At 46.9% G+C, this 13,739-nt stretch overlaps 1 protein-coding gene across 1 annotated transcript in view; it reads right to left on the bottom strand.

Annotated features, from left to right (window-relative positions):
• LOC129830258 (semaphorin-3F-like) overlaps positions 1-13,739 on the bottom strand; it is a 98,072-nt gene that overhangs the window by 15,132 nt on the left and 69,201 nt on the right. Inside the window, exons 6-13 of the mRNA XM_055892683.1 lie at positions 9,605-9,698; positions 9,374-9,493; positions 8,790-8,935; positions 8,308-8,422; positions 8,053-8,122; positions 6,339-6,483; positions 5,683-5,905; positions 111-199 (exon numbers count right to left, since the gene is read on the bottom strand). Of these exons, the coding sequence (XP_055748658.1) occupies positions 111-199; positions 5,683-5,905; positions 6,339-6,483; positions 8,053-8,122; positions 8,308-8,422; positions 8,790-8,935; positions 9,374-9,493; positions 9,605-9,698 (1,002 nt within the window). The remainder of the gene's footprint in view (positions 1-110; positions 200-5,682; positions 5,906-6,338; positions 6,484-8,052; positions 8,123-8,307; positions 8,423-8,789; positions 8,936-9,373; positions 9,494-9,604; positions 9,699-13,739) is intronic.

Below are 13,739 nucleotides of genomic sequence, written 5' to 3' on the forward strand. Positions count from 1 at the left end.
TTATGAGAAGATAATACTGCAGAATGAAGCTTTTGGCTTGTCCCATCTCCCTTCTTGTATTAATTCATACTAGACAGTGATTTACATGAAATAGTAATGATTGTCATTACCCTGAACATTTCCACTTCCTCTAATGTGAGTTCTTCTGTTGTGCTAGTGTCTTTAGGAAGTACTATCACCTTTTGGACTGTCCCACGATCTACAAAAAGAGGGGAGAGTGGTTCATAGCGTACATAGTACCACAGATAGCCTAAATATCCTAGAAACATATTCAGAGAAGGTATGTGTGAAATGTAAAAATATTTAAAAAATCAAACACTTTTTTTCCATCGTATAAACGTTAAATAAAATATCATAAAATGGCGTAAATTCATAATCTAGATATGGTTCTGCGTGTGACCGCTAGGGGGCAACGCAGTTCAATCTACAGCAGCCCTGGCTACATACAGGTCGTCACTAGTTATCACAGCCACAAAGTCCGCCTATTTCTACATTTCTCTTCTTAAAATGTTTTTTTAACCCTAACCACACTGCTAACCCGAACCTTAAATTAATACCAAAAACATTTTTATTTTAAGATATGGTCAAGATATAGTCAATTTTTACTTTGTGGCAGTGGTTACTACTAGAAACCCAACCAGACAGCGTTCACTTTACTGCCGTCCCCCACCCACTCAGCAACGATGGTATTAATGCCATTTTAGGTTCTCCGTTGTCAGTACGTACTGACAAATGTCCCACTTTTCATCGTGATGGCTCGTTGCAGTGATGTATGAGAGCGTGTTCATAAATGTCCAACAATCTGTTGTTAACGCCACGTATGCTGTTTGAGAGCTCTCCATCAGGGCCATCACGGTTCTTCGACATGGCATCTTGTAGTCTGGTTCTAGATATGCCATTAGGGTATTGAAGCCGACATCCTCTACCATTGACAATGGCTGGACATCAACAGCAATCATTTCTCTAATCAGCGATGTGATTTGCTTACTCCGTCCATTATCACACTCTTTCAGCAATGCACCTGTACTGCTGCTGTAGCTCAATTCCACCTGGCTAAGTTTGTATTTCATCACCTTCTCCTTTAACTTCTCAAAGTATTGCCATACAGGACTTCGCCACTTTCGCTTCCTCTTCCTCTCATTTTTTCTCTCCACTTTTTCGCCAGTGCTCGGCCTGGCGTCTCGACTCCCTGGAGGACCCCCCCAGCACCGGTCAGCAGTGTGCCCTCTGCGACCACAGCTGGCACAGGAAAGGCCCCCTCCTCCGGTCGCCCTCGCTGCAGCACCTCCTAGCTCCATGGGTGCTGGAGTGGTGGAGCTGGGGGATGGAACTGACAGAGCCCAATCTGGACGTCCACGGGTCGCCAGCAAGTTGTCCAACCGAATGGACATGTCGATCAACTGGTCCAAGGAGAGGGTGGTGTCTCTACAGGCCAGCTCCCTACGGACGTCCTCACGCAAACTACACCTATAGTGATCGATCAAGGCCCTGTCGTTCCATCCCGCGCCAGCGGCCAAGGTCCGGTACTCTAGAGCAAAGTCCTGAGCACTCCTCTTCTCCTGCCTCAGATGGAACAGCCGTTCACCCGCCGCTCGACCCTCAGGTGGGTGATCGAACACGGCCCGAAAGCGGCGGGTGAACTCTGGGTAGTGGTCCCTCGCCGAGTCAGGATCGTTCCATACCGCGTTGGCCCACTCCAGGGCTTTACCTGAGAGGCAGGAGACGAGGGCGTTCACGCTCTCACCTCCCGAAGGAGCCGGACGAACGGTCGCCAGGTAAAGGTCCATCTGGAGTAAGAACCCCTGGCACCCTGCCGCCGTCCCATCGTACTCCCTCGGGAGGGCGAGTCGAATCCCACTGTGCCCAGGCAATGAAGGAGAGGGTAGTGGTACTGGTTGGGGTGTGGCTGATAAAGGTGTGGGAAGGCCACCTCTCTCCCATCTCTCCATCGTCGCCATCACCTGATCCATGGCGGTCCCCAGCCGGTGTAACACTGCGTGTGGTGTTGACCTCGCTCCTCCACGGACCCTGGGAGTGCGTCTGCTCCTGCTGACTTCATATTTCGTGGTGCGGGATTCTGTGATAAGGTGCGTCTCGGTGAGAGGTGTAGGAGTCAGGCGCAGGAGAGCAGGGATTTCTGAGAAGCGTGTTTAATATATAATTATATGTACATAGTCCACCAATACAAAATTGGCACAGACGAAAATCCAAAACTACGCTCTCGAAGGAACAGAAACTCGTGCCAACACACGGAGGAACTCAGTTCCGACACTACATACAAGTGTCTAAATAGTGAAAACAAAACAGAAACTTGTGCCAAACGCATGGAGGAACAAACTCAGTTCCGAAAATAAACTACACGTGCGTAATAACGAAAACAAGAAACATCAAAGATAATCGAGCGCAAAATACACACAAGCTTAATCCCGCACGAAATAAGGCAGGTAACAGGTGCCCTATATACACACAGAAATAAACGCAATTGAAACCAGGTGTGAAAAGGAACACAGACAAAACAACCAGAAAAGGAAAAAGGGATCGGTGGCGGCTAGTAAACCAGCGACGCCAAGCGCTGCCCGAACAGGGAGAGGAGTTACCTTCGGTAGAAGTCATGTTTTTTGCATTGGATATATTTACCATATATGGAGACATAATTGCAAATGATTAAATCCTCCAATAGAAATTTAAAAAACAACTTATTTAAGAATTCAACTTTAATTAAATGAGTTTACTTTTCACATGGGAAGATTTTACTGAACAACAAAAGAAAGGGAATATTGAATGAGCCCCAATGATCCATCGCATCTCTCAAAAACATTTTCAACATACATCTGTAAAATGATAGTCTAGAAACTAAAGCTTTGGTTGTCTTCCTCTCAGGCTTCCATGTCTTCTCCCTGGACCTTCCCAATGTCCACCTCTTGAACATCAGACTCTGAGGCCTCATCTTCACTGTCACTTTCCAACCTTGTTGATGGATGGCTCGCTGTCAGGCTCAGAAATCCTCAAATTTTCCCAGATGGCCAACAATTTTTCAACCCTTGTATTGGTCAGCCTGTTGCGTGTTTGGTGTGTGTGATCCCAAACAAGGACCAGTTGCGCTCTGAGGCAGCTGATGTTGGTGGGATTTGGAGGATGATGGAGGCAACAGGGGAAAGAGCCTCAGATCCACAAAGTCCCTTCCACCAGGTGGCTGATGAGGAAGGAATGGAGTTTTGCATCCGTATGTTCTCTCAGAAGTATAATTTGCAGCTCAAATAATGAAAAGTTAAATGTATCTGATTTGGATCATATGTGACCTTGTCATCTGCTGTTCGGATGGCCATGATTGTACGCTCTGACTGCTCTTTTTTTAATTGGTAAGCAAGCAATCTGCTAGGCCTATTGCTATACTCATGGTATTTCTGTTTAGTGACTATACTCTCCCGAGTATAGTCCAAGTTTAGTTTGGGTTTGGCTGCTTTAAGTTGACTCCAGGAGGAGCTGTCTGGGGATTGTTTATGTACTTTTTCGCAGCGTTCCAGCTCCCCCTCAAGATCTAACCTGTGTGCTTCCATTGCTTTTTTCTTAGAGGAAGCATATGCAATTAGATGACCTCTTGGTGTGGCTTTAGCAGCGTCCCACATTGTGGCCGGAGAAACAGGATAATCTTTGTTGTCTTGTGTGTAGTTGTCTATCCATGTAGTAACCAATATATAGAATGCTTTGTTTGATAACTTGGAGGTGGTAAATTTCCAGCTCATTAACCTCAGGATGTTTTTACAGAGATCAAAGCGGAGGTGGACAAGGCGTGATCTGAAAGTGCTATGGGTCTGATTGTATAAGTGGCAGAATTTATGAAAATCGTTGCGATAAAAATCTAATCTATACGAGAGTAGATGTTATGGACATTAGAGTAGTATGTATAGTCCATAATTAAGCTATTAGTCTCTCTCCAGATATCTATCAGTCCCATCTCTTTAGTAATAGAGTTAAACATTGCCGATCTAGGGTTTGTGGTGGGGACTTGAGATGATTTGTCCAGGGTTGAGTTGAGGGTAACCTTAAAATCTCCAGCCAGCACTCCAAAGGAAATAAAATGCTCATTGAACAGGGTTATCATTTTCGACATGAAAGCAGGAGTATCTGTGTTAGGGGCATATATATTTAAAATAGGAATTGGTTGCCCATATAGGGACCCAGATATCAGAATAAATTTCCCCTCCGGATCAGATATGGTTTTATCAATGATGAATGGAACATGCTTATGGATAAGTATGGCTGTGCCTCTACTGTTTGATTTGAGAAATGGGAAATACAGCTGTCCCACCCAAGCTCTGCGGAGTTTAGCATGTTTGGTAACACAGAGGGTGGTCTCTCGTAATAGAGCAATGTCTGCTTTTTCCTTTTTGAGAGCACATGAACTCAGCAAAAAAAGAAACGTCCCTTTTTCAGTACCCTGTCTTTCAAAGATAATTCGTATAAACCCAAATAACTTCACAGATCTTCATTGTAAAGGGTTTAAACACTGTTTCCCATGCTTGTTCAATGAACCATAAACAATTAATGAACATGCACCTGTGGAACGGTCGTTAAGACACTAACAGCTTACAGACGGTAGGCAATTAAGGTCACAGTTATGAAAACTTAGCACACTAAAGAGGCCTTTCTACTCACTCTGAAAAACACCAAAAGAAAGATGCCCAGGATCCCTGCTCATCTGCGTGAAAGTGCCTTAGGCGTGCTGCAAGGAGGCATGAGGACTGCAGATGTGGCCAGGGCAATAAATTGCAATGTCCGTACTGTGAGACGCCTAAGACAGCGCTACAGGGAGACAGGAGGGACAGCTGATAGTCCTCGCAGTGGCAGACCAGGTGTAACACCTGCACAGTATCGGTACATCCAAACATTACACCTGCGGGACAGGTACAGGATGGCAACAACAACTGCCCGAGTTAAACCAGGAATGCACAATCCCTCCATCAGTGCTCAGACTGTCCTCAATAGGCTGAGAGAGGCTGGACTGAGGGCTTGTAGGCATGTTGTAAGGCAGGTCCTCACCAGACATCATTGGCAACAATGGGCACCTATGGGCATAAACCCACCGTCGCTGGACCAAACAGGACTGGCAAAAAGTGCTCTTCACTGACGAGTCACGGTGTGTCACAGCATCATCGGACTGAGCTTGTTGTCATTTCAGGCAATCTCAACGCTGTGCGTTACAGGCAAGACATCCTCCTCCCTCATGTGGTACCCTTCCTGCAGGCTCATTCTGACATGACCCTCCAGCATGACAATGCCACCAGCCATACTGCTCGTTCTGTGCGTGATTTCCTGCAAGTCTGTTACTTTTGATTTTGACACCTCCTTTGTTCAGGGATACATTATTCCATTTCTGTTAGTCACATGTCTGTGGAACTTGTTTAGTTTATGTCTCAGTTGTTGAATCTTAATATGTTCATACAAATATTTACACATGTTAAGTTTGCTGAAAATAAATGCAGTTGACAGTGAGAGGACGTTTCTTTTTTTTGCTGAGTTTAGTATCTTTTTCAGTCTTATTGCATGACCTAAATCATGACAGTTCCATGTCAGTAGATTTAAGGTACTAGTCAACGTCATCGAACAGTAATCGAACTCTAGTGCAAGTCATCTCTGGGTATAGGTGGATAATAGTTACAGCTGCTAGCTAGCATGACTCACCTGTGCCCAGGAAGAGCACCTCATACCTCCCATCCACAGCATCCACCAGGTCCACCACGATGGAGGTGAATTGGTAGTCAACCCCTGTTCGGACCACCAGAGGGCGCTTGTGTATGGTGTAGACAGGGTGGTACATGAGGGGGTGCGCCCTCACAAAGTTCACTGCCTCATCCGAAAACTCCTTGGTGGAGCGGAGGCCCGGGGTGAACGTTCCTCCTGGACACTGTAGACGAAGAGGACAGAGAGCTCTGGTTGAACTGGGTCATGTTCAGTGGCACCAAAAATAAGCAAACTGTCTGAAACAGGGATGAACTACTGTATCTGAACTTGTGTCTGGCCAATCAAAACTGCATGTTTCATTTTCCATTGCACAACGTTTTGTTACAATGTCCATCAATGAATATGGCCGTCATGTAGCTCAACATGTTCTTGTGTGTTGGATCATGGGAATGATGTGATTTTGACCACACCAAGACACTGACAGTTTGACACATTGTTTCTTTTGATTATTTGTTGATCTAGATTTGACTCTATGATCAATAGCAACTTCAAAGCTACCCATAATTTGTTTGTTTATTAGGCTACTGTCTAATAGTCAATTTATCTACCATTAATTTTCGTCATTCCTGGAGGTATTTGGTCCTGAGTGTACGTACCGTTCCAGGGCGAGGGTAGGGGATCTTTCCAGTGTAGGGGGTCCACTGGTAGTTGTGTCCATGCTTGTGTGAGAAGGGGCCATTGAAGACATTGCGAATGTCGGACATAGAGTATACACACACGGCTGAGCCCTTAAACACAGACCTAAGGAAGGAGGTGGAAAGGTGGTGGAAGAGAGTCATCAAAATAAACTACCCCAGTGGTGTGTATTTATGGATGCCAAGGGAAGAAAGGTATCCGAGCAAAGCGAAACAGCGCCCCTCTGTCTCTGTATGCGTAGCCCATCTATCTGATGCTGTCTGGTCAAAAAGAGTATGACATTGTTGCCGTCCGTAGCATTGAATGCAAAAGAAGCCAATGAGCATTTGGCCTCTCTTAATAAAATTTTTTATAAAATAATAGCCAATCAGCGTTGAGCTAAACTGAGTGAGCTCAACTGTGAATGGTCCTGGTGCACCAGAAAAAAAGTGTCACGGGAAGAGGGACTTGTGGTTTTATTTAATTATTTGTACTAGCCAATGATTATAACAGCGATTCTGATACAACCATAAATTCATAAATTGTGCCCCTGGCCTGAGAGGATGGAAGTTCAATATGAAGCTAAATGTTGGCTAATTTTAACTAGCTGGCTCATCATTCCCCATGAAAGGAAGTTAGGCTAGAGAGCATGCATTTTAGCCAGGTAGCCTAGGACAACTAAAACTAAAAGTGTGTACTGTATGACAGAATCATAGACCATTTCAGCAACATGGAAGAGAGGAGGATGGCATTGGTGTTTCTCTACAAGTAGGGTGAGTCAAGTTTTTCCTACTTTCCCGCACGCACACACACAGGCACACACACAGGCACACACACAGGCACACACACAGGCACACACACAGGCACACAGGCACACACACAGGCACACACACAGGCACACACACAGGCACACACACAGGCACACACACACACACACACACACACACACACACACACACACACACACACACACACACAAACACAGAAATCAGTTCCATGGACAGCCATATCATATTTAGCTTACGTTAATTAGACTGATTCAGAGGGGTTGGGTTAAATGCGGAAGGCACATTTCAGTTGAATGCATTCAGTTATACAACTGACTAGGTATCCCCCTTTCCCTTTCCCTAAACTGTTTTTGGTATATTTTAGTTGTAACTGTATTAGACTAAGCATAGGTGATTTGATGATGATGAAATATTGAAATTGATATGGTGCTGGAATAGTGGAGGCAGCTCCTGTTATCTTTGCTACTTGCAGTAACTCTCTATGGTTCTAAATCAATAGTTGTTCAGTAGTCTGAAAATGTCGGAAACATTACCTTACTTGACCATGCTGTAGGTCATGTAACTGTTTGTTACATGCAATATGCTTTGTGGACTTCACAGGACAGATGTTGCTCTCCGGTTTTGTGATAAAACAAAGGTGTGGTTAAATTTATTCAGGAATATAAACTAACAGGTTGTAGGGCAAACAACACAATTATCACAACACATGCAATATGGCTTTTTTCCCCTGGCTTGGCTTCCCCAGTGATTTTACCCACGCACCGCTACTGAACTACCCCAAGGTTCTAGAACTTAATTTGTGGAGAAATACTGGGCGGGCAGGCTTTTGTTTTAGCCCGACACTAACAAAGGACATAGAATGTATGGTTGTGTAAAAAAAACATTTTGGAATGAAGTGATATATTACCCCGCAGTGGAAAAGACAGCGTACACGACAGGATTGCGTTCGTCTTGTGTTGGCTGAATGAAGACATCCTCTGATGGGAAGCAAGTTGACAAAGGTGTTAACAGTGCCTTTTCTATAAACAAGTGTCAAAATAAGACTAAGCCTCCAATTCAATCAAAGCGTAAACTTTCTGAACATTTTCCTTTATCTGCAACTGATTGAATTGCAGCCTACTGTACAGCATGTCAATGCCGCAGGAATGAAAAGCAGTCTCACTCAGCTCATCGAAATAGGTCTCCACACCATCACTGCCTATCACTGAGCACACCAGCCGAGCCTTCAGGAAGGTAGTCCACTTGTTGACCAGTGACCTCTGACCCCCATCATCATTCTGGGAAGGTGAAACAAAGTTAGGGGGAATTTACGTAAAATGGTAGATCATTCAATATCATCACCACAACCACTTGGCTTTCTAGTGTCCAATGGTTATGCGTTTAGTAGGAACGAAATGGGAGAAAATGATTTGAAACTGAGGTATTACCCCCTAACTTGGGGAAGACGGCTCATAGTGTCGGCTGGAACAGAATAAATGGAATCCAACACATCAAACACATGATTTCCATGTGGTTGATGCCATCCCATTCACTCCATTCCAGCCATTATTATGAGCCGTCCTCCCCTTCAGCAGCCTCCTGTGGTGTGTGTGTATGTGTCTGTGTGTTTGTGAGGTCAGGGGGGGATATACGAGGGCCTCTCACCAGGCATACTCGGCCCACCCTGGCCAGGACACTGGGGCTGCCCCCCCCAGCCGAATCCAGGCTCTTCTCCCGAAAGAAGAAGTAGAGCTTATCATCGTTCCTCTCAGAGCTGTCAGGAATGTGCTGGATCTTCACAAACACAGGCTCTGGAGATAGAGACAGACATTAGTCAATTTGAGAAAAGAGGGTAATAGAGAACGAGAGGGACAGAGAGAGAGATTATTATTATTTATCTTCTTACCAGTCACCTTCTCCTAATCCCTGCCTACATGTACATACAGTATCTACCTCAACTACTCCAGTATCCCTGCAAATTGTAATTTGGTACTGCACTTTTGGGAAGGGCTTGCAAGGTAAGCATTTCGCTGTATTTGTGCAAGTGACAAATGAAAGAGAGAGAGAGAGAGACAGAGAGACAGAGAGACAGAGAGAGAGAGAGAGAGAGAGAGAGAGAGAGAGAGAGAGAGAGAGAGAGAGAGAGAGAGAGAGAGAGAGAGAGAGAGAGAGAGAGAGAGGTGTGGCTGACTTTTTCTCAGGGCAAAATAGTAATGAGTTGCTCAAAGTGTCGTCAGGGGCAAGCTTACCATTCAGCCAGCGGGAGTCATATTGCTCAGTCCTGACGGCAGGTCTGTCTCCCAGGGTTCTGAAGATGGCCGGGTCCGTGCCCATGAAGTCAACGTGGACCCCTGCATACAGATTCCCATCTAACAAAGTGGGAACAAAAGAGGAAGATGGATGATGATGATGGCTTTTGGTATTGTAAGTGAGAACTGTGGGGAGAACTGTTATGATGAACAGACAAGAAGAGGTCTCACTGATAAGGGCCACAGCATTCTCCTGCCGCGGGTCGTAGGAACATTTCCCTTTCCCTGAGTCCACATAGCCAGGGACCAGCCTGAACAGGTACTCCTGCACAGAGAGGACAATACATGGATGTAGGTATGTTTCAGACTTGGGTTCAGATACTATTTTAGGTACTTCAATTACTTTTTATTACATTTCAAAACTAATATTTAGATAACCTTTATTTGAAAAAACAAATAGTTGAATATTGGAATGCATTTCAAAATACCATTTGGAAAGTATTGGCATGTATTTACAATTACTTAAAAATACATATCGTTGGAAGTATTTGGAAAACAAAATAGTTGTAAATGTACATGGTAGTTTAATTTCATGACCGCAGTCGATTTCAACTGGGCTTCTCCAAAACTGCGCTCTGATGCAACTTATGGTCATTACTAGCCTACCAAACTTGCTAATGGCCTGGTGCTCAGCGCTCCATTGTCTCTATAATCACACTGACATCAATGCAAATGCAATAGAAAAACAAATCAATCACTTCTTGAGAGCCTTGGTATTCAGAGTCTGAGCGGAATAGGATCCCCTGGTGTGCAGCGAGAGCCAGCTCCTCATAGCTAGTTGATGCATAGAATGAAATGAGTGTTACCATAAGCCTATGTTGCACAACATTTCTATAGGCTATGCTATGCAAGAAAACAGAGTTTTAATGGCCTCTAAAAAGAGCAGGTCACATCAGCTTTCTATAGGCTAGGGCCAATATTAAGCACATTGCTTCTCTTTACAACCGGAGTAGCCTACCTGGCTGGCATGTAAATGAACCGCGGGAAAAGCTAGCATTCGCTATTCAATGACATGTATTTTATTCCTCTGCCCAAGGTTCCGACAGGTACGTGATAATGGCCCATATTATCACTCGTGAATTAGAGGTCGACCGATTGTGATTTTTCAACGCCAATACCGATACCGATTATTGGAGGACCAAAAAAGGCTGATACCGATTAATCAGACAATTTTTTAAATTTATTTGTAATAATGACAATTACAACAATAGTGAATGAACACTTATTTTAACTTAATATAATACATCAATAAAATCAATTTAGCCTCAAATAAATAATGAAACATGTTCAATTTGGTTTAAATAATGCAAAAACAAAGTGTTGGAGAAGAAAGTAAAAGTGCAATATGTGCCATGTAAAAAAGCTAACGTTTAAGTTCCTTGCTCAGAACATGTGTCACGTTCCTGACCTGTTTTCCTTTGTTTTGTATTCATTTTAGTTGGTCAGGGCGTGAGTTGGGTGGGTTTGTCTATGTTTGTATTTCTATGTGGGGTTTTGTGTTCGGCCTGGTATGATTCTCAATTAGAGACAGGTGTGTATTGTTTGTCTCTAATTGAGAGTCATACAAAGGCAGCCAGGGTTTCACTGGTGTTTTGTGGGTGTTTGTTCCTGTGTCCTCACAGGACAGTTGAAGGTTAGTCACGTTTGTTGTTTTGTAGTTTGTAGTGTCTTGTTTGCTGTTTTTTCATTAAAAGATGGCTTATTTCCCTCAATCCGCATCTTGGTCCTATCCATGCTCCTTCTCGTCTAAGGGGGAGAACAACATTGACTGCCTTTACAGAAACACCCACCACAACAGGACCAAGCGGATTGAGGAGAGAGAAAAGGAACTACAGCAATGGGGAAAAGAGGAATGGACTTGGGAGGAGATTCTGGACGGAGAAGGACCCTGGGCACAGCCAGTGGAGTGTCGCCGCCCCAAAGCGGAGCTGGAGGCAGCGAAAGCGGAGAGGCGGCATTATGAGGCGCTTGCAAGGCAGAGTGGCTGGAAACCCGAGAGGCTCACCCAAAAATTTCTTGGGGGGGGGATAAAGGGGAGTGTGGCGAAGCCGGGTTGGATACCTGAGCCAACTCCCCGGGCTTGCCGTGGAGTAAGAGGGCGTCGTACTGGTCAGACACCGTGTTATGCGGTGAAGCGCACGGTGTCCCCAGTACGCGTGCTTAGCCCAGTGCGGGCTATTCCACCTTGCCGCACTGGGAGGGCTAGGTTGGGCATCGAGCCGGATGCCATGAAGCCGGCCCAACGTATCTGGCCTCCAGTACGTCTCCTCGGGCCGGCGTACATGGCACCAGCCTTACAGGTGGTGTCCCCGGTTCGCCTGCATAGCCCAGTGCGGGCTATTCCACCTCGCCGCACTGGCAGGGCTACGGGGTCCATTCAACCTGGTAAGGTTGGGGAGGCTCGGTGCTCAAGAGCACGTGTCCTCCTTCACGGTCCGGTATATCCGGCGCCACCTTCCCACCCCAGCTCAGTACCACCAGTACCTACACCACGCACCAGGCTTCCAGTGCATCTCCAGAGCCCTGTTCCTCTTCCACGTACTCTCCCTATGGTGCGTGTCTCCAGCCCGGTGCCTCCAGTTCCGGCACCACGCACCAAGCCTCCTGTGCGTCTCCAGAGCCCTGGACGCACTGTTCCTTCTCCCCGCACTCGCCCTGAGGTGCGTGCCCTCAGCCCGGTACCTCCAGTTCCGGTACCACGCACCAGGCCTAGAGTGCGCCACGAGAGTCCAGTGTGCCCTGTTCCTGTTCCCCGCACTCGCCCTGAGGTGCGTGCCCTCAGCCCGGTACCTCCAGTTCCGGTACCACGCACCAGGCCTATAGTGCGTCTCAGCCGGCCAGAGTCTGCCGTCTGCCCAGCGGTGCCTGAACGGCCCGTCTGCCCAGCTCCGTCTGAGCCATCTGTCTGCCCAGCGCCGTCTGAGCCATCTGTCTGCCCAGCGCCATCTGAGTCAGCCGTCTGCCACGAGCCAGTAGAGCCGCCCGTCTGTCCCGAGCCAGTAGAGCCGTCCGTCAGTCAGGAGCCGCTAGAGCCGTCCGTCAGTCAGGAGCTGCCAGAGACGCCCGCCAGTCAGGAGCTGCCAGAGACGCCCGCCAGTCAGGAGCTGCCAGAGACGCCCGCCAGTCAGGAGCTGCCAGAGACGCCCGCCAGTCAGGAGCTGCCAGAGACGCCCGCCAGTCAGGAGCTGCCAGAGACGCCCGCCAGTCAGGAGCTGCCAGAGACGCCCGCCAGTCAGGAGCTGCCCTACAGTCCGGAGCTGCCCTACAGTCCGGAGCTGCCCTACAGTCCGGAGCTGCCCTACAGTCCGGAGCTGCCCTACAGTCCGGAGCTGCCACTCAGCCCGGACCTGCCGGAGTCCCTCAGCCAGGACCTGCCGGAGTCCCTCAGCCAGGACCTGCCGCCCCTTATCCCGGTGTTGCCCCTTGTCCCGGTGCTGCCCCTTGTCCCGGTGCTGCCCCTTGTCCCGGTGCTGCCCCTTGTCCCGGTGCTGCCCCTTGTCCCGGTGCTGCCCCTTGTCCCGGTGCTGCCCCTTGTCCCGGTGCTGGTCGCTCATTTAGGTGGTGTTAGTGGGAGGGTGGTCATTGGGAGGGGGATAAAGAAGCGGGGATTGATTATGGTGGGGTGGGGACCACGACCAGCGCCAGAGCCGCCACCGTGGACAGACGCCCACCCAGACCCTCCCCTAGACTTTGTGCTGGTGCGCCCGGAGTTCGCACCTTAAGGGGGGGGTTCTGTCACGTTCCTGGCCTGTTTTCCTTTGTTTTGTATTCATTTTAGTTGGTCAGGGCGTGAGTTGGGTGGGTTTGTCTATGTTTGTATTTCTATGTGGGGTTTTGTGTTCGGCCTGGTATGATTCTCAATTAGAGACAGGTGTGTATTGTTTGTCTCTAATTGAGAGTCATACAAAGGCAGCCAGGGTTTCACTGGTGTTTTGTGGGTGTTTGTTCCTGTGTCCTCACAGGACAGTTGAAGGTTAGTCACGTTTGTTGTTTTGTAGTTTGTAGTGTCTTGTTTGCTGTTTTTTCATTAAAAGATGGCTTATTTCCCTCAATCCGCATCTTGGTCCTATCCATGCTCCTTCTCGTCTAAGGGGGAGAACAACATTGACTGCCTTTACAACATGAGAACATATGAAAGCTGGTGGTTCCTTTTAACATGAGTCTTCAATATTCCCATGTAAGAAGTTTTAGGTTGTAGTTATTATAGGAATTATAGGACTATTTCTCTCTATACCATTTGTATTTCATATACCTTTGACTATTGGATGTTCTTATAGGAACTTTAGTATTGCCAGTGTAACAGTAT

The sequence above is a fragment of the Salvelinus fontinalis genome, chromosome 31 (genome assembly GCF_029448725.1).
Source record: "Salvelinus fontinalis isolate EN_2023a chromosome 31, ASM2944872v1, whole genome shotgun sequence".
In the NCBI taxonomy this organism is placed as follows: domain Eukaryota; kingdom Metazoa; phylum Chordata; class Actinopteri; order Salmoniformes; family Salmonidae; genus Salvelinus; species Salvelinus fontinalis.